The 20,873-nt window shown below is 44.0% G+C and overlaps 1 protein-coding gene across 1 annotated transcript; it reads left to right on the plus strand.

Annotated features, from left to right (window-relative positions):
- The first annotated feature begins 319 nt into the window (after nt 1-319).
- On the plus strand, nt 320-18,854 carry LOC110495890 (anosmin-1). The gene is made up of 14 exons (XM_021571401.2): nt 320-652; nt 3,454-3,501; nt 8,648-8,707; nt 9,034-9,256; nt 9,574-9,758; nt 9,956-10,085; nt 10,632-10,843; nt 11,536-11,668; nt 14,675-14,806; nt 15,529-15,617; nt 15,754-15,925; nt 16,181-16,401; nt 16,842-16,983; nt 17,885-18,854. The coding sequence occupies exons 1-14, from the start codon at nt 455-457 to the stop codon at nt 17,935-17,937; spliced, it is 1,998 nt and encodes a 665-aa protein (XP_021427076.2). The 5' UTR covers nt 320-454; the 3' UTR covers nt 17,938-18,854.
- The last annotated feature ends 2,019 nt before the right edge of the window (nt 18,855-20,873 follow it).

A 20,873-nucleotide genomic window follows, 5' to 3' on the forward strand; every position in this document is an offset into this window, starting at 1 on the left:
AGACCATAAACAGGTGCAGTGAGTTGCAGGTGAACAGGAGCTCTGAAGGGTGGCTTCTGTCGATTTTGTTAATGTATAATTACCATTTATCAAAATGCATTCTTCATTAGAAGCAGGACATTATCATTAAAGATAATACTAGACCTAGTTTTATAATGTGAGGTAAATGAGCCTTACATTTAGATTGTAATTTTGGAGGCTATTTGGCAATCATCATTTAAAATATGTCAGCAATTAAACAATTAGATGGCATCAGTCCAAACTCATCACACACATCATACCTGAGATCATTTGCCGTTTATGGGAGATGTTTTCCAATGTCAGGCTTGAGCTCAGATCCTGACTCCTCCCTTCGACGTAGAAGTTTCATCAGTTTCCCGTGCTGCATCCACAAACTGTCATAAACCCGTCCCGTCGCGACGAGGGGAAACACGCAAGAGAAAAGTCCTCGACGATGTCATTATTCGAAAGTCGAGGTGTGTTTGCGAGACTTTGTTGGTGGAGTATTTTGTTCTTGAGTGTCAATGCGAAGACGCGGAAGAAAGACGAGACCCAGTCGATGAACGACATCTACCGAGGGAGATGTGCGTCCAGGTGCCTCAGCTTGCACAGCACGCGCATAGCGACGCTCTCCAAACAATCTCAGGTGGAGGTAAGGCCAAAACAAGCGGGCGAGCATGCTGCTGTCTTCATGGAATAAAGTCCAAGTTGGATCAAAAGCAGGCAATCCGAATTTTTCTACTGCATTCTATAATATTCCATTGACTTTTCATGCGTAAATGTTTTAATAAACAAGAATGTGCTTGAAATAGACCACCCCTTTTAATGAACGTGTTTTTCTTGTTTTTATTTTATTTGTTTATTTAGTTGATTATTAACCGATAACTGAAGTTTTGTTTTTGGCCTCATAACTGCTTTAGATTTGGTAAGTTTGCAAGCAAACTAGACACAATATATGGAGACAATTCGGTACCAATGTTCTGACAGGAAACGGACTATACACTGTACTCCTCATTAGAAAGCTCTCTTTAACATGTCCCATTTTTAAATCTGACTCTGCCTTGAGAAGTGGAGCAACCTACTGGCTGATGGAAAGAGATGGAGGCTTGTTATCCTAATTATGACCATACCAAGCCCGTCACTCCCCATCCAGCCCCAAGCCTACCACACTGTGACTGAGCCACCCATGTCACATGATCAAGTTCATGTCCTCCTCTTCCTTGGATAACATACAGTACATGGAGATAACTTAGCCTTAGCAGTGAACATGCCCAGTTACTCACTATTCAGCCTCAGGATTTGGAAGGATGGCCCCGGGAGAATATCCACTAGTATACTCCCACATAGTAGGCCTATATAGTTGCCTGAATGAATTGATCCATAGAGAATATGGAATGGGGAACTAGTGAGATTAGCTATGGTTTATTATCATAGGACTGGAACTGCACTGACATCAGATCATTAGTCACACGGTCAAGCACTCGTGACCTCTCGAAGGGTCAGGATATGACCTTTTAACCTGTTTAATCACTACTTCCCCACGGATCATGTAGCAGGGTCAATGTTAGATTGCAAGGGCAGTCCATCTATTCCCTCTGTGATGGAATTCCTGTCATAGATCAAAGATCAAATCTACCCATTGTAGGAGTGGATAGGATACTATGTCATGTCAGCCTATAAAATGGCTAATTCTTATTGCCAGACTTGGGTATAGCTACAGTACGCTTCAGCTATACGTTTTCATCAATTCGACACATTGTAATGGACAGATGAACATGACTAAAATGAAGCATATTGTTTGAAAGGTCTCTGTTGAAAGCTGCCATGGAAATACATCTTGGTACAGATTGTTGAATCTATCGTAACTTTCCATATTGAAAAGTCCCTTTCTGAGATTTGATGGAGACTTTTTAACATGACATAATCTACCCCGGACGGTGACTTCAAATCATGTTAATGCCACCATCAATCAGGATTAGTAGTGCACTATGTAAGGAATAGGGTGCCATTTGGGATGTAGCCTTACCCTTGATTCCCAGTCTTTCACATGTAATATTTCGGAAACAATTGTCTGACTTGTGAGACTAGTTCTGATTTGTGTCAGAAGTCATATTGTGCTCCATGGAGTCAAAGTGACATAACAAAATGCCCTTATCTGTCCTGACTTTCATGTCTCTTGGGCTGCCATAGTAGCCTTCATAACATGGGTATGATGAATTGGATGAGTCCCCAATGGTACCCTATTCCCTTCATAGTGCACTACTTTTGACCAGAATCCTATAGGCCCTGTTCAAAAATAGTGCACTATAATGGAAATATGGTTCCATTTGGGATGTAAGCATTCATTGACCTGATAATGACAGAGAAGTCAGATGACTATCTGTCTTTAGCCTTGCCTGCACTGGACACAGCGGTCTTTTTTTACCCACAACCACCCCTTCCAGACCCTTGTGCCTGCACTGGACAGATGAAGGCTAGGGTGCCTGTGACTGGCCTGCTCGGTCTCCTCAGACATTTGCTCACTAAAGGTCACTTTCACTTTAGGTCACTTTCTTTGCCACTTCAAAAGCCGTGTTGCCAACATGAATGGGTAAAGCAATCGTGTTTGTACACTTTCAACTTTTGTTACATGGTAGTTATGACAGTAGTTAAGACTAACTTTTACAGTACTGACTGTCCTCTACTCTCTCCCTAGTAATTACACTACTGACTGCCCTCTACTCTCTTCTCTCCATAGTAATTACACTACTGACTGCCCTCTACTCTCTTCTCTCCCTAGTAATTACACTACTGACTGCCCTCTACTCTCTTCTCTCCATAGTAATTACACTACTGACTGCCCTCTACTCTCTTCTCTCCATAGTAATTACGCTACTGACTGCCCTCTACTCTCTTCTCTCCCTAGTAATTACGCTACTGACTGCCCTCTACTCTCTTCTCTCCCTAGTAATTACGCTACTGACTGCCCTCTACTCTCTTCTCTCCCTAGTAATTACGCTACTGACTGCCCTCTACTCTCTTCTCTCCCTAGTAATTACGCTACTGACTGCCCTCTACTCTCTTCTCTCCCTAGTAATTACGCTACTGACTGCCCTCTACTCTCTTCTCTCCCTAGTAATTACGCTACTGACTGCCCTCTACTCTCTTCTCTCCCTAGTAATTACGCTACTGACTGCCCTCTACTCTCTTCTCTCCCTAGTAATTACGCTACTGACTGCCCTCTACTCTCTTCTCTCCCTAGTAATTACGCTACTGACTGCCCTCTACTCTCTTCTCTCCCTAGTAATTACGCTACTGACTGCCCTCTACTCTCTTCTCTCCCTAGTAATTACGCTACTGACTGCCCTCTACTCTCTTCTCTCGCTAGTAATTACGCTACTGACTGCCCTCTACTCTCTTCTCTCCCTAGTAATTACGCTACTGACTGCCCTCTACTCTCTTCTCTCCCTACAGAACAATGGATCCCTGGGCTGGTGTCAAAATCATAAACAGTGTGCCAAGGTAACGTACAGATGTTTACATCCGCACCTTCCCTAACATGACAGAAATCACACAAACTGATCTATTTTCAGTGGAAAAACTCTCAGGGAACGTCAGCAGCTGAACAAATAGCATGATACATCATTGTCATAGTGGTTCTTACACAGTACTCTATTTACCATGCAATACCATACATCACTGTGTCAGCCAATATACTGCAGCTAGCTATGTACTGTTCATCTGTAGGTCACAGAGCCGACATAATATATGATTGCAGCGTATAGCGACAGGTGCTTTAGATGGATGCTTGGCTGTTAAGCTCTTTGTCTCTCCACTTTTGTATTTTCATCAAATACATTTCTGTATATCCCTTTCTGGAAGTCATAATTGTCCTTGGGTAATGAGGTCCTCTCATTTTTGGTATTGAGGACAGTAACGTTCTCTAACAGCCCTTCGGTATACTATCCCCACAGTGTACAGAAGGGAAGCTGACATGTAGCTTTTGTGCTTATTCCACAGGCTTCAGTATACTGTAGTATACGAAAAAAGAATGGTTGCACAGTTGTCATATCTCATCATGAAAACAGCAGTCAAATACCATTATGACAAGTATTATCTCATGTTTTTGATTAATTTAATGTTTTTTTTCTTTCAATAACACGTTCACACTCGTAGCTATTTATTCTGAAGCCACATTCCTAATTAGTTTTGAAATGTCTTTGTGATTGCTTTGTTTACTACAGTATAACACTCTGGCTAGTTGTGTGTTTGTGTCACCATATGGGAGAAAAGCACAACAACACACGTCTCTCTCTGGGACAGACAGACAGACACACCCCTGGGTTGGCTCGCAGCAGAAACATAGTCAGCCAGCCACTGACCTCTCTTGGTGGGTCCATGAAAACATTTGGCCAACTGCTCAGCAGATTTCTCCAGAACTCCGGAGATAGTTTTCACTCAAACTTTAAACCAGGTCAGTCCCTGTAGCGTGATAGCATCCTCCACACTATGTCCATGTAATATAGCCTGGAACCGAAACCAATATGCTCTGTTTTTAATGGTGAAACTGAGCATATCAGTTTGGATACCAGGCTACAGATAATAAAATGTCAGTGCTCTCCTTGTTTTCTTGAAGAGTGACAATGCTATTTTATTCACACGAAGAAAGTAATAATGATATTCTATTCTCGTTAAGAAAGAACACAGCCAATTAGAATTCTCTTCCTTGTAGAATGTTCAATACACGGCAGCTAATTGCCAAATTAGAGGCCAAATTAGAGGCTCTGAAGTAGAGATGAAGAATCCATTTATTCTCACTAAGGAGATCTTAATGTCTCTGCGGTCTCACTTTAAAAGTAAACTTGCTTTGCTTTCAGTTCCGTTACGTGTCGCCAATGGTTCTGTATATCACTCTAACTCAACATTAGATTTGATAGGCTGCCCAAGGATTCCAGTCTGAAGTTTAAGGTGTTCCTGAAATGTCACTGCCTACTATGTAAGCTGTACTGTAGTTCCAGCTCAACCACAACATTGGAAGTCAGACCCTCATGTTTTGCAGTATTTGATTACAGGAGACAATTTGTTTTCGCTGCGTAAGCCATCGGATGTCTGCATTTGGTGATTGCTTGCAGCAGTGTTTACGGCTACACTGAAAGTCCACCCACAACGTATCGGAGACCACAACAATGCTGCCATTTTTTTTTTAAGCCCTCAATGATTACATCCAGTAGAGCTATGATAATGTTTGGTCACAATAGTCCGATCATCCTGTACTTTGCCCATGCACACTCAGCATCACGTTGTCTCCATGGACCTCCCTGGTAACGATGAGTGACTGTTAATCCGCCTGTCACTATCTCTTCGAGGCAGGCAGTCAATTAAGGCTACTATAGACGATTACCATAGCCTGACAAAATAGAGTCCGGTCACATCTTCATTTAAAGGCTTAGCAGGGGATGACAGGATCGCTTCAGTGCCTCATTTAGAAGAACCGTGGACGGTCATAATTGCCATGCCATTACACCGGGCTGCCCGTCAGCCTCTCAGCTCTGCAGATATTAATGCTTAGTTGAAGTCATTATTATTTTTTTATCACCTCACGACAAGCCACGGCTCTTTCAGATTGGCATTTAGGCAGCACTTGGGAGTCATTAGTGTACTAACTAACACTTACTGGTCTAGCAGTTGGGATGATGTGGCCCTAAGGACTAAAAATAAGGCTGAAATGGCACCCTACTCCATATATAGTGCACTACTTTTGAATGCACACCACATGAATGCATCTTCCACCACAGACATTACCATGTGAAATAATGAGCAGTGTTGGCACTACAGAGAGGTGGCACGGGCTTGTCCTCTTGAGAAAGACTCTGGAACCCCCTCAAAGCCTGTTCAAGTTGTAGAAACACGAAGGGAGCGACAAATGCAAGGTCTCTTTCCTCCGGGGAGGGTGTCATCTGGGCACTGTATCAAACACTGTTGTGTGCTACAGTACAGCCAGGGCGCCTCCCAAATGGCACCCTTTCCCCTCTTTAGTGTATTTATTTTGACCAGGGCCCATATGGCGCTGGTCAAAAGGAGTGCGCCGTATAGAGAACAGGGTACCATTTGGGAAGCAGGCTCAGTCTCCCCCAACAGTACAGCAGCGTTATGCACGGTCAGCAGAGAAGTCACTGGGGCTATTATTTACCGTCGTTCACAAAGGAAACGGTTCACTCTTGTCCTACTACATCCTGAAATGGCCATGTGCACTCTGCTGGTGCATTTCCTGTTTTCCCTGGTTCCTTTGTTAAACAGAGCAGGTTTTCCTGTGTTCAAAATGGAGAGTAAGCATTATTGACTTTCAAATGTCTTTTTCAAATTTATGCCATCAAGGGGTAACACTCCTTTGTCTTTTGCCATCAGTGGAAGCGAGTCCTTAGGTGTTCTGTAAATTCCTAGGCATTCTATCAGAGTCCTAGAACTCTGCTTTATTTGCGGTCGGTCGCTAGTGGAAAGGAATGCCTGGTTTGAGTTTGAAATGGGGCGGAAAACGAAGCGTAGCCGAGGCACAATAAGAACGAGGAGACGAGAGAGTCTGAGCGTCAGTTGGGATTAGAGGGTGAACCTCCCGTTGGAGACCAGAGAAGGGAGATAAGAGATGACAGGACAGGGACAGTCATAGTACAGCATGGCACTAGGCTATGGCGGCGAGCCGAGGATCTAGACCCTATGGGAGAGCTTTAGACATGCATTACATCGTAGTATGGAGTGATTGTAGGAGAGAGAAAGCAAGGGCAGGGCACTACAGGAGAGTAGACGGGTAAGAGAGTGCTAGCTGAATGTATGAGCAATGTATGAGCATGTGTTACTGAATTGGAAAGGGTACAACGTCAGGCTTTAGCAGTTTCAGGATGTTCCTTCCATGGAAGTAGCAGTGGAGCCTGGGGCTAGCTCGGCAGGGTCTCCGCATTTCCCCCTCCATAAAGTGGGCACCTCAGCTGCATTTAAACGTGTGCCCCCTTCCTTCACATTATTCAGAGTTTCCGACAACTACCAACACTTTCCACCCCTCACACACTTACTCTCACACACACACACACACACACACACACACCCACACACACACACACACACACACTTGCTCATGTTTTCACAGCAACTGAAGATAAATGTGTTTCCCACTCTCATTCCGACCAAAACGTTGCCCCAGGACAACTCCGATCTTCACGCCTTGAAAACTTTCAACAACGCATTACATGGCTGAGGTTTTCTCTAGAAGGTTGTAGGAGTGTTTTGGACATGCTGTTATACTTGTATCAAGGCATAAGTAAGTAAAAAATAATAACCATAAGCATACCGAGTTTATAGACTGAACACAAATATAAACGCAAAAGTGTTGGTCCCGTGTTTCATGAGCTGAAATAAAAGATCCCAGAGATTACCAAGACAATCCATCCACCAGACGTGGCATATCAATAAACTGATTAAACAGCATGATAATTACAAAAGTACACCTTGTGCTGGGGACAATAAAAGGCCACTCTAAAATGTGCAGTTTTGTCACACAACACAATGCCACACATGTCTGAAATTGAGGGAGCGTGCAATTGGAATGCTGACTGCAGGAATGTCCACCAGCGCTGTTGCCAGAGAACTGAATGTTCATTTCTCTACCATAAGCCGACTCCAACGTCTTTTTAGAGAATTTGTCAGTATGTCCAACCGGCCTCACAACCGCAGACCACTTGTAACCACGCCAGCCCAGAACCTCCACATCCGGCTTCTTCACCTGCGGGATCGTCTGAGACCAGCCCCCCCGGACAGCTGATGAAACTGAGGAGTATTTCTGTCTGTGATAAAGCCCTTTTTGTGGAGAAAAACTCGTTCTGATTGGCTAGGCCTGGCTCCCAAGTGGGTGGGCCTATGCCCTGCCAGGCCCACACATGGCTGTGCCCCTGCCAAGTCATGTGAAGTCTATAGATTAGATTAGGGCCTCATTTATTTATTTTAAATTGACTGATTCCCTTATATGAACTGTAACTCAGTAAAATCTTTGACATTGTTGCATTTATATTTTGGTTCAGCATAGTTACACCTAGATAAAGAGTGACATCACATATCAAATGGATATTGTTACTGTAATATGGTAACTTTCAAATTACCCCTAGATGCAACATTCCCAACTGCCTTTCCTCCATAGCTACCAGCCACTGTGTTTCATTGCAGCATGAAATTGAAAATATTAATATTCCCCTGGGCAGTCTAACCTGGGTTACTCATGCAGGAAGAGTGTCTCTCAGGGGACAAGGACATTAGTACAGATCTACAAGCCGCTACAGGAAGCACATAGTTAACAAACACACTGTGGAAGAGTGGTGTTCTTTTGATTTTCAAACATCCTATTTATTTCTTGCTTGTAATGATGTTCCCCAAATTAAATGTAGGTCCAGCAACCGGCGTTCAAGTTCTTTTAGCTGTTCTCTCCTCAAGAGAGGCAGGAACACCGACAAGGCCACAGATGTCAGATACATACAAAGATTCATCCCAATAATCCTCAAACGGCTAAAGTTTGTGGCAACTGTGGTGACATGTTTTTACAGTAATGAGCTGCTTCAGAAATCCCCTGTGGTGGCAGGGATGGTGTAACAAGCCCTTACCTCCATCTCTGTTTCTCTCACCTTCAAAGTGCCTGGAACCCTGCAAGGCCTCCTGGGACCTGAAGAGCCAATGCCGGGAGCTTTGTGAGGTATGATGACCTTTGACAGCCTCCCATTTCGTTAAGTTAGGGGGGAGGAACGCGCTGAGGAGAGGCTTCATGTCGAGAGGCTAAATTAGTAGAGTTCAGTTCAGATTCTCCTCCATAGGATTTTTTTCGGCAAATGTAATCAGGCACAGACATCTTTTACCTCCGTGCTTCCTCAATTTCATTACTCAGTCTTAAGTAATCAGAAACTGATCTTTTTCCTACAGTTTCTGCACAGTTTTTCCTACAGTTTTTTTGGGCAATGTTATTTTAGTAGTAAAGCATCTGTGCTTTCTAACACTCTTCTCTCTCTCGATCCTCCACCCCAGCGCTCATTTCCCAAGAAGCACTGGGAGTGTGTGACGAGTTGTGAGTTCCTGCGCTCAGTGGTGGCAGTGAAGCAGGGTGACTGCCCTGCACCTGAAAAGGCCAGCGGATTCGCGGCGGCGTGCGTGGAGGGATGCGAGGAGGACAGAGAGTGCTCTGCCCAGAAGAAGTGCTGTTCCAACGGCTGTGGGCACACCTGCCAACCTCCCAAGAACCTTTACAAAGGTACAGCAACCTCCAGTACACACAGTAGAAACTACAGTATGTAAATGTTTTGTTGGTTGGTTACAACCAATATATTATCTGCAACAAATTTGTGGGCCAATTCAAAGATGAGATTAAAAAAACTTTTAAAAAATCTAACTTTTGCTTAGATAATTCCCTGGTGTCATGTAAGGTTTGAATCTAACTATGTGAAAAATCTGTCGATGTGCCCTTGAGCAAGGCACTTAACCCTAATTGCTCTGGATAAGAACGTCTGCTAAATGACTAAAATTGAATGATCACATGTGACGTTGAAATGACCCACCTCACCCTTCCAGGAGCCCCTCTGAAGCCCAGAAAGGAGCTGAGTTTTAAGGAGCTGAGGTCTGGTCAGATGGAGGTGAGCTGGTCCACCCGATTCAACGTGTCAGCCGAGCCGGTCGTCTACGTGCTCCAGAGGAGGTGGAACTACGGGATCCAACCCAGCGAGGACGCTGCTACACAGTGGGAGGGGGTAGCTCAGGTTAGTCAGCCTTTTTGTGGATGCTTACTTATTGATACTGTATTTAGTTGATTATAAAGGGACAAATGAATGTCATCTACTTAGAATTCAAAGTGTGACAATGTATTGATTGTGCATGAAGTTAAACAACGCTCTGTCTCTGTTTTACGCTCTCTCTCTCTCTCTCTCACACACTTTTGCTCTCTCTCTCTCTCTAGACCACGGAGGGGAAAGCGCGGCTGGCTGACATCCGGGCAGGCCGGTGGTACCAGTTCAGAGTGGCAGCAGTGAACGTCCACGGGACCAGAGGGTTCACCACTCCCAGTCGCCACATCCACACCAAGAAAGGTCAGGCAGAGTGTGTGTGTGTGTGTCTGCTTGCGTGTGTATGTGAGGCTGGCTTAATCACCCTGGGGTGATATTGCACTGACTGTAATGAAGATGAATACAGACTAATTACATTGGCTTTTGGCCATTTCTGAAGTGCTGTATTGTGCTTTAGCTCCGTAGAGCTGTAATACCTTCCAGTCAATATATGAATATCTTTAATAGACAGTTACTAAAGCTTCATGTATTTGGCAGCTGTAATGTCATTAACCTTTTTACTGCAGTGGGCTAAATCAGGGTCACACAGATTCTTAGTAGTCTTAAACAAACCTACAAAAGTGTACACCTCACACACATGGTTGTGGGCTCAAAAAAGGAATCAACTGTACCATGTCAGATATGGAGATGAACTGTATTACATTTTGAGTTTGTATCCCAATATTACACCTTAAATACATTACAGAAGACTGAAATATAACAAAACACTTTGACATAGAAACACCGGAAACACTACTGATGTCTACTTCAGACCAATGGCACCTGATTGATTAACGATGTCTTCCCCAGACCCCTCCAGACCCCCTGCCCCATCTGAGCTGAGGATGTCCAACATGACCTTTGGCCCCGGCGGCAGGGTGGTGTCGGTCCGGCTGCGCTGGTCCATCCCCTCAGATCTGGATGTCCCTGTACACCACTACAGGGTGTCCTGGAGCTGGGCCACAGGCAGTACTGGGGCCTTAGCACCACCTAAGACCAAGAGGAGGAAGCTGGTCAATGGGGTAAGTCATAGAGTAAGTCCCCAACCCTGACATTTTGGGCCCATTGGGGTAGGTCAGTCATGTCAATAGAAATGGAATGACGTGCTCTGAGGTGCTTTGGCGGTCTAGTCATTCTACTTCTAAGGTCATAGCCTCTACACTCCTAGAAAAAAGGTGCTATCTAGAAACTAAAAGGGTTCTTCGGCTGTCCCCATAGGATAACCCTTTGAAGAACCCTTTTTGGTTCCAGGAACCTGGTACCTGGTACCAAAAAGGGTTCTCCTATGGGGACAGCCGTAGAAGCCTTTTGGAACCCTTTTTCTACCCTGACATGAAGGCACTCATTAACATGGGACATTCCCTGGGACAATGTACAGTGGAAGCCTGTTCTTTCTTTCCTCAAGCCACAACAAATGTAATGGAAGGATAAACAATGGCAGTGTGTGTGGCTTTGATGCCATAAACTCTCCAATCGGATGGTGCTTAGTGCGTACACACCAAACCAAGCAATTGTATAGTTGTCGCCTCTGGCAAATGAATTGCAAATCGATGCTATTAAATAGCATTAGCTCATGTCTGTTTTAGAAAATGAACATTTCCGACAAGTTATGCTGTGGTTACGGGACCTACATTGTACCTTTGTTGTGTGGATACAGAGGACACAGAACGGTCTTCCTGACCCCATAACCCCTCTGTCCTGTGTGTGTATCCAGGGGCAGAGCTATGTGGAGCTGGAGAGTCTGCGAGCTAACAGGAGTTACAGTGTGGAGCTACAGGCTGTGTCCTATTGGGGACAGACCCCACTGAAAAGTCCCAAAGCCAGCCTGCACTTCAACACACGACACGGTATGTCAACAACAGTCAATGCTTATCAGCTCCCAAATTCTGGGAACATTCTCAAAGTTCCCAGGTTTTTACAGAAATCCCAGTTGGAGGGTTTACAGAATTGAGCAACTCCTATTAAATATTTACCCAGTATATGGAGGTTGGAAGCGTGATACAATACATGACCAAAAGTCTACTTGTCGAACATCTTATTCCAAAGTTGCTAGGGCTGTTATGGTGACCTGCGACTCCGCTGGTCACGAGTCATGACGGCAGTCAAATTCCACAAGACCGTTTATCATGGTAATTAGGCTTCTCCAAGCTCTGATGCTGCTGATGGTCATTAATAGCCTACCAAACTTGCTAACTGCCTGGTACTCAGCATCAATGCAATTGAAATCGAAAATCTAAACAAACACTTCATGAGAGCCAATGAGCTCATATTGCGCAACATTTCAATAGGCTATGCAATTGCGTGAGAAAACAGTGATGGCCTCTACTAAAAAGAGGTGGATCCCATCAGCTTTTTATAGGCTAGGCCTACTATATTTATTTCTCAACTTTCCTAATATTAAGCATATTGCTTCTCTTTACAACAGGAGTATAGCCTAGCTGGCTGGCATGAAAATGAACCACGGGAAAAGCGTCCTCCATTCACTATTTAAGTGCATAGATGACATGTATTTTTTTCCACTACCCCTGTTTTCGAGACAGGTGCATGATAATGGTCCATTTGAAATCAAAACAAATTTAATATATATATATATATATATATATATTATTTAGTATATGTAAAGATTAAATCAAGAATAGTCTGATGGGTGACAATATTAGCCTATCACTTGTGAATTATACAATGATGCCCAGCACAAGAAACAATGCCTTTTTTTTTGCGACTTTTCCTAATCATAGTCGCACACCTCATGTAGCCTAGCCCAGAGGCCTGTTTTGATAAGGTTTGTATCACAACTAAAGTGGGTAAATAACTTCTTAAAATTAAGCACATTAATCTGCTTTACAAGGGGTGTAGAGCCTAACTGGCATACTGTACATAAGCAGTGTGTGACTTTCAAGTTTGGGGAAAGATCATTTTCACCATAAAAAGTCACCTTTCTAGTTTAAGCATTACATGCATAATCGTTCATTCATTTAGGGGGCATTACGGCCACACGAAGGGGATGTCGCCGGGAAATTTGAGGCATTATTAAGAGCTCGTCAAATCCTGAATCAGAGACTGTATGTACAGCCTGTGCAAAAAAAAAACAAAGCAGAGCTCAAGCCTTTCACACAACTTAAAAAAATAAAAATCAATCATCATTAGAGTCTCATCATGCAGCCTTAGAATGTATTAAAAATCTAAACTTATAGCCCAACGCCTGTATCATAACTAAAATAACTCTAAATGAAGCATAGGAGGGAGGACCTGTTTCGTTAACCACTCAGCACAGAATAGCCGCATGTGCGCACTCCCCCAAATCATTTGGAGAAAATATGCTTTCTATTTTATTTAGCTATGTTCAATTGTATTCTTCATACTGTTAAATAATATAAAATAATGCCACGGAATTCTAAGCTAATCATGTCTGCTAAATGAACTAGTGTACTCTAGCCCACAGCCATATGGCACAGACACATGCACGCACGCACACTATACATACACATGGATTTAGTACTGTAGATATGTGGTGGTGGTGGAGTAGGGGCCTGGGGGAACAGTGCGTTGTGAAATCTGTGAATGTATTGTAATGTTTTAAAATTGTATAAACTGCCTACATTTTGCAGGACCCCAGGAAGAGTAGCTGCTGCTTTGGCAGCTATTGGGGATCCATAATAAATACAAATATGGCATAGCCAGATCATGGCCTAACATAAGGACAACTCAGAGTATGCTATTCTGTTCTTCTGAAATAGACTACAGAAATAGACATACAGACTCGGGAGAGGCGAATTTCGAAAGCCGTGTGTGAAACACAACCCAACCAAGCCGCACTGTGTCTTGACACAATGCCCACTTAACCCGTAAGCCAGCCACACCAAAGTGTTGGTGGAAACACCGTACACCTTGCGACCGTGTCAGCGTGCACTGCCGGCCAAACCCTTCCCTAACCCGGACAACACTGGGCCAAATGTGTGCCACCCCATGGGTCTCCCGGTCGCGGCCGGCTGCGACAGAGCCTGTACTCAAATCCAGAATCTCTAGTGGCACAGCTAGCACTGCAATGTGTGCAGTGCCTTAGACCACTGCGCCACTCGGGGGGCCAACAAACCATTTCTGTATGGACCTCGCTTTGTGCAAGGGGGAATTGTCATGCTGAAACAGGAAAAGGTCTTCCCCAAACTGTTGCCACAAAGTTGGACGCACATAATCGTCTAGGATATTGTATGCTGTAGCGTTAGGATTTCCCTTCACTGGAACTAAGAGGCCTAGCCTGAACCATGAAAAACAGCCACAGCCACATTCCTCGTCCACCAACCTTACAGTTGGCACTAGGCACTATGCATTGGTCCAGGTAGCATTCTCCCGGCATCCGCCAGACCCAGATTCGTCAGTCGGACTGCCAGATGGTGATTTATCACTCCATAAAATGTATTTCCCTTGCTCCAGAGTCCAATGCTGGTGAGCTTTACATCACTCCAGCTTGTCATTGTGCATGGTGATCTTAGGCTTGTGTGCGGCTGCTCAGCCATGGAAACCCATTTCACGAAGCTCCCGACTAATAGTTATTGTGCCGACGTTGATCATGTCCCTGCTTATAATTATCTGGGTATCTGGATTGACAGAAAAGGCTGATTGAGGATATTTTTACTAAAGAATGTGTTTGTTTCCTGTAATTGTGTTTTGCTTTTCGTGTATTGATGTGAGTATTGATGTGTATATTGGTGTGTATAGTGTATATTGATGTGTATACGGGGCTGATCTGTGTAAGTAAGGGTAAAAAAGGAAATGTATAGTATTTTGGCCATATAGTGTATGTTTGCATCAGATCTAACATTGCTTTGTTCCCATTTTCATTGTTCCACAATCAGGGCAGGAGCAGACGTCTGGCGCCCGCCCGGTCCCCGTCCCCGAGGGCCTTATCCCTGATGTGTTGGATGTGGGCACCCCTTTCTACCAGGACGGCCAGCTGCAGGTCCGGGTCTACTGGCAGAGGAGCACAGGTATGCAGGGGGAAACCCAGACACAGCTACACACACATGCGTGCCTTTGTGTGTGTGTGTGTGTGCATGCATGCATGCATGCATGCACGCGCACACACACACACACACACACACATTTGATTTGGCCTTCGACAAGAACAGCAGTGAGGCTGAGGAAATAATCCTCTAACCACCACCTCCCTATCGTTATGTAAACAGAAAGATTATCGTAAATGTACAGGCTGCTTGTGGGTAATTAAACACGAAACAAAAGACTGCTTTCTTACAAGCTGATAAGATGCACAGAAGTACATCCGGAATCCTGTTCATGCAGGAACATGAGCAGAGTAAGCTAGCATTGCATGTGCCCTGGCTACCCACGGCACACACACTGGGCTACCCAGAGCACACACACTGGGCTACCCAGAGCACACACACTGGGCTACCCAGAGCACACACACTGGTCTACCCAGAGCACACACACTGGGCTACCCACGGCACACACACTGGGCTACCCACGGCACACACACTGGGCTACCCAAAGAGCCAACTGAGGAACGGCTTCTCTTACATTTTGCGTCAAATAATCTGTTCTGTCTGAATAAGTTGAGCTTTATAGAAGTGAACTATTGATTCTTATTATGAAAGGCCAATGTGTGCTTTGTCACCAATGTTATGCAACAAATCGGCAGTTGGTTGAGGATGAATGATTATTGATTTATTCTACTTTCCATCTCTCTCAGATCCCACTGTAGCTCGGTATCGTGTCCAGTGGGTACCAGAGTACTGTGGACACAACCAGACCAAAGGAGTGGACAAGATCATCACACGGGTAACCAGTTTCATTCAGCCATACAACCGATTTTATGGTGTATCTTCAATTAAGACAAAGGGTATCTATCTCTATTGGAGTTACAGTGTAGGCTGCTCTCATCATATATGTGACCGCTGTCTTTAACCTCTTATAGGAGGGCTTTGCCAGCCTCCACGGCCTGCTCTTCTCCTGTAAGTACAGAGTGAACCTCCAGCCACTGGGTACTAAGGGACGTGCCCAGGCAGAAACCACCTTCTTCTACACCCCCTCCTGTGCCACCATCAGGGCCAAGAGCCCCAAACACATATCCTGTCCTGGCCAGGAAGGTGAGACCACTGACCACCCAAAGACGACTTTAGTCAATTTGTCATTAACCCTAGTGACCCTTCAATTCACTTGTCCATTGGTGTACCTCTCTATGTTTGAGATAAACTACATTGAAGTCGGACTGTGCAGAATCACTGATCTACATATCACCTTGCATCCTAAATAACTAGTCAGTATGTGATCAAGATTTGCAATTCTGCACGTCGCTTTACTCAAACTGATCCCCTTAAACACTCTGTACGTTTGTCCCATAGGAGCTCCTCCTCCCAAGGTGCTGTCCAAGGCAGAGAACCTGACCGCCTCCTTCATGGCCCACAAGGGTAACGTCACAGCTGTGTTTACATGGGAGGTATCTACGCCACTCCCACCCCAACAGCTCCACGGGTTCCAGGTCACATGGGCAGAAGTGACCTCAGCCAGTCGCCATAACAACCTTCCCAACAGCCTAATCTCACAGTCCCAGATACTACCACCAGTAAGTCCATCAGTATAAACTCAAATAGTGCTGCCCCACTGGGCACAGACGTAAATTCAGCGTCTTTGCCACGTTGGTTCAACATAATTTCATTGAAATGACGTGGAAACAACGTCGATTCAACCAGTGTCTCCCCAGTGGGGTGCCACCATAACCGGAAACCCACATCAACTCAATGAATTAGCCCACCTTTATGCAACAAATCTGAGCATTTGTCTCAGGAAATCAAAATCCCTGCAATAATCAACAAATGTCAAAGTAATCCATCTTCATTTTCACAAATTCCCATGATTTGTTGCGGTTTAAATACGTAGCGTCGCGGCAAAGGATGGATGTGAATTAGAGTAAGGTGACCAAAACATCCATTTAGGAAAAAGACAACCAGCTCCCCCGTTTCACGGTTAATGAGCCCCTGTATTGCTGTCTTCCTCTTCTCTCAGGAGCGTAATGTCCTGGTAGTGTCAGGTCTGCAGCTAGCCACCCTCTACAGGTTGGAGATCCAGCTGATTGGAGCCGGAGGAGAGGGTCCTGCCACCACCAAGACGTTTTGCACTCCCACCACCTCACCAGTCCAGCAGCACAGTAAGATCATTGATTGGATTATCTTGCTCTTTTCCAGATGCTAAAAGAGAATTACAATGAGAATACGCACATGCATAACCACTGATAACTGACGTTCTCTTAAATATGGCCAGTTTGATAGGGGATAGAAAATGTCATGTACATTTTTTTTTTTTAAATGTGGTGATTTTGCTGTCTGACTATGGTTGCGTATTACTGGAAACTTTAAAAGTCTACCATTAAACTATCATAATTTTGGTAACTTTCAAGGAATGTATGGAATTTTACAAGATGACATCGTTTTGGGTGCCGCCGACTATCACAGGTGTCTGTAATTATCTCTGGCGCTCTGTGTGGCCTCATGTCAAATATATTACAAAAAATCCAACAAGATGATTTTAAAATAAAAAAATATAAAGACAAAGCTATAAAACATTATTCTAAATATAAACCAAGTTAGTAAATGTATGTGTTAAATATGAGGATTTCAGCATGAAATATCCTTTATATTTTTTACACACTTATTTATTTGACGATATAAATATGTTTATGTTGTAAATGTTTGGGGTACAAACTGGTTGTAGTTGTGAAAAAAGACAATAGCTGGAAGAGTTGCTGAGTTAATTGAAAATAATGCCATCGTTGATTTAGACGCTTTTTTTCATTAATGACGCTATTTTCTCTTGAACCATGTGGTCTATCCACTAGAAACTCATGGACAATATGGACACAGATATAACAAATGGATACTTTATATATGAATAAAAATATGTTTTTGTTATTCAAGTATAAATCATCAAAGATGCCATAGATTACCTGTTAATTACCATTATTACTGAAGAATCTGGTAACTTTCGTAAATTACCGGTAGCTTTGCAACCCCAACTCTGACCGTATCGTTGACTTGTTTGGCCTATCTCAGGACCTAGACTCAGGAACCATCACCAGCACCAGCCCAACATAGAGAGGCACTGACCAGGGCTGACCAGACTGCACAGGACTAACCTCCCAGACTCAGGACACTGGAGAACAGCCACCAACAGAAGAGAGAAGTGTTCTCTTTCAGACACTACTCAGTCATGCCTCTACTGTTGTATGTACACTCTACCAATCAAAGAAATTGCTAACAAGTAGCCCACCGATAAACAGTTCACCCAACCCTTCAACGAGGGAATGCTTCTGAATTTTGCATGTGGATATGAGTCGTTATACAGTAGATTAAGATTCCTTAGAGACCTTGGCTTTGCATGTAAAATCCTAGTGTTTCTGGCATGAAATGATTTGTATTACAACCTCCCTGTCTCCGACAAATAGACAATGACTTGTCACTGTTCATTAATACATTTTTTAAATATAAAAGCGATGTTTATTTACGTTTTAATAGGCTGAAGATGTTATTTTGTGCCCCAACTCATGTACTGTAAATGGTGTACATACAGTTTGTCTATAATTTATTTATGTCTACAGTGGTTTATTTGTATGTATTACTGTACACAGTTGTCTTTGTTACTTTTGACTGTGTATGTTCTTTCCAGTTCACCCTTTTGTAAACTGACATTCCCTGTATAGAGATGTATAAGTAAATTCCATGTCAAAAAGTGTTGTCGTCTGTGCATATTTTATACTGTATGGTTCAAAAGTCCATAGTTATAAACCAGAGAAAATGAACGACCATTGTGTTTCTATTGACATGATGGCTTGTTTGGTGTGCAAACAAAAGGTTAGCTAGTGAAACACAGGTCTCCTGGGGACGTGTGGAAACACAAACACACCACCCGGCAACGCAGTCTGTCAGCGTTCTATACCCATGGTGCATGGCGTCACACTTATCCCCATTCAACCCAACCAACTGGGTCTCTGTGTTTCTGCCTGTCTAACTACTGTATGTGTGCACATGCGTCTGAATATGACTCTGCTATGGTATCTAGCTCTCATTTATTTTTATATATATATATATATATATATATATATATATATATATATATATATATATATATACACTGCTCAAAAAAATAAAGGGAACACTTAAACAACACAATGTAACTCCAAGTCAATCACACTTCTGTGAAATCAAACTGTCCACTTAGGAAGCAACACTGATTGACAATAAATTTCACATGCTGTTGTGCAAATAGAATAGACAACAGGTGGAAATTATAGGCAATTAGCAAGACACCCCCAATAAAGGAGTGGTTCTGCAGGTGGTGACCACAGACCACTTCTCAGTTCCTATGATTCCTGGCTGATGTTTTGGTCACTTTTGAATGCTGGCGGTGCTTTCACTTTAGTGGTAGCATGAGACGGAGTCTACAACCGTGGCTCAGGTAGTGCAGCTCATCCAGGATGGCACATCAATGCGAGCTGTGGCAAGATGGCTTGCTGTGTCTGTCAGAGTAGTGTCCAGAGCATGGAGGCACTACCAGGAGACAGGCCAGTACATCAGGAGATGTGGAGGAGGCCGTAGGAGGGCAACAACCCAGCAGCAGGACCGCTACCTCCGCCTTTGTGCAAGGAGGAGCAGAAGGAGCACTGCCAGAGCCCTGAAAAATGACCTCCAGCAGGCCACAAATGTGCATATGTCTGATCAAACGGTCAGAAACAGACTCCATGAGGGTGGTATGAGGGCTCGACGTCCACAGGTAGGGGTTGTGCTTACAGCCCAACACCGTGCAGGACGTTTAGCATTTGCCAGAGAACACCAAGATTGGCAAATTCGCCACTGGCACCCTGTGCTCTTCACAGATGAAAGCAGGGTCACACTGAGCACATGTGACAGATGTGACAGAGCCTGGAGACGCCGTGGAGAACGTTCTGTTGCCTGCAACATCCTCCAGCATGACAGGTTTGGCGGTGGGTCAGTCATGGTGTGGGGTGGCATTTCTTTGGGGGGCCGCACAGCCCTCCATGTGCTTGCCAGAGGTAGCCTGACTGCCATTAGGTACCGAGATGAGATCCTCAGACCCCTTGTGAGACCATATGCTGGTGCGGTTGGCCCTGGGTTCCTCCTAATGCAAGACAATGCTAGATCTCATGTGGCTGGAGTGTGTCAGCAGTTCCTGCAAGAGGAAGGCATTGATGCTATGGACTGGCCCGCCCGTTCCCCAGACCTGAATCATCCAATTGAGCACATCTGGGACATCATGTCTCGCTCCATCCACCGTTGCACCACAGACTGTCCAGGAGTTGGCGGATGCTTTAGTCCAGGTCTGGGAGGAGATCCCTCAGGAGACCATCCGCCATCTCATCAGGAGCATGCCCAGGCGTTGTAGGGAGGTCATACAGGCACGTGGAGGCCACACACACTACTGAGACTCATTTTGACTTGTTTTAAGGACCTTACATTAAAGTTGGATCAGCCTGTAGTGTGGTTTTCCACTTTAATTTTGAGTGTGACTCCAAATCCAGACCTCCATGGGTTGATACATTTGATTTCCATTGATAATTTTTTGTGATTTTGTTGTCAGCACATTCAACTATGTAAAGAAAAAAGTATTTAAAAGAATATTTCATTCATTCAGATCTAGGATGTGTTATTTTAGTGTTCCCTTTATTTTTTTGAGCAGTGTATTTTTTTTTTACATCTTCGGGGTCCTTAACTTTTTATTTTTAGCCTATGAGAGTTGTTGGTTCAAGCGTTGAAGCCTTCCTTACTGCTCTATATGTTTAATGCTGATTTAATTTGCTGTCTTTAATTTGCTATCATCCAGTTTTTATGCGAGTAAAGTCATGACAGCTGTGATGGAAACAGGAATTTTCTGTAAAATTGTATAGACGCTAACAAATCATTTATTCGTTCGACATGGCGGCATGTTTTTGTTTCGGTCAAATGTATTATACGACAAATGGTGGTGGAAATGCCTTTAATACGCAATTATTGATATAATAGCCATCATATGGAAGTAAACTTGTGG

The sequence above is a fragment of the Oncorhynchus mykiss genome, chromosome 18 (assembly GCF_013265735.2).
Source record: "Oncorhynchus mykiss isolate Arlee chromosome 18, USDA_OmykA_1.1, whole genome shotgun sequence".
Classification (NCBI taxonomy): domain Eukaryota; kingdom Metazoa; phylum Chordata; class Actinopteri; order Salmoniformes; family Salmonidae; genus Oncorhynchus; species Oncorhynchus mykiss.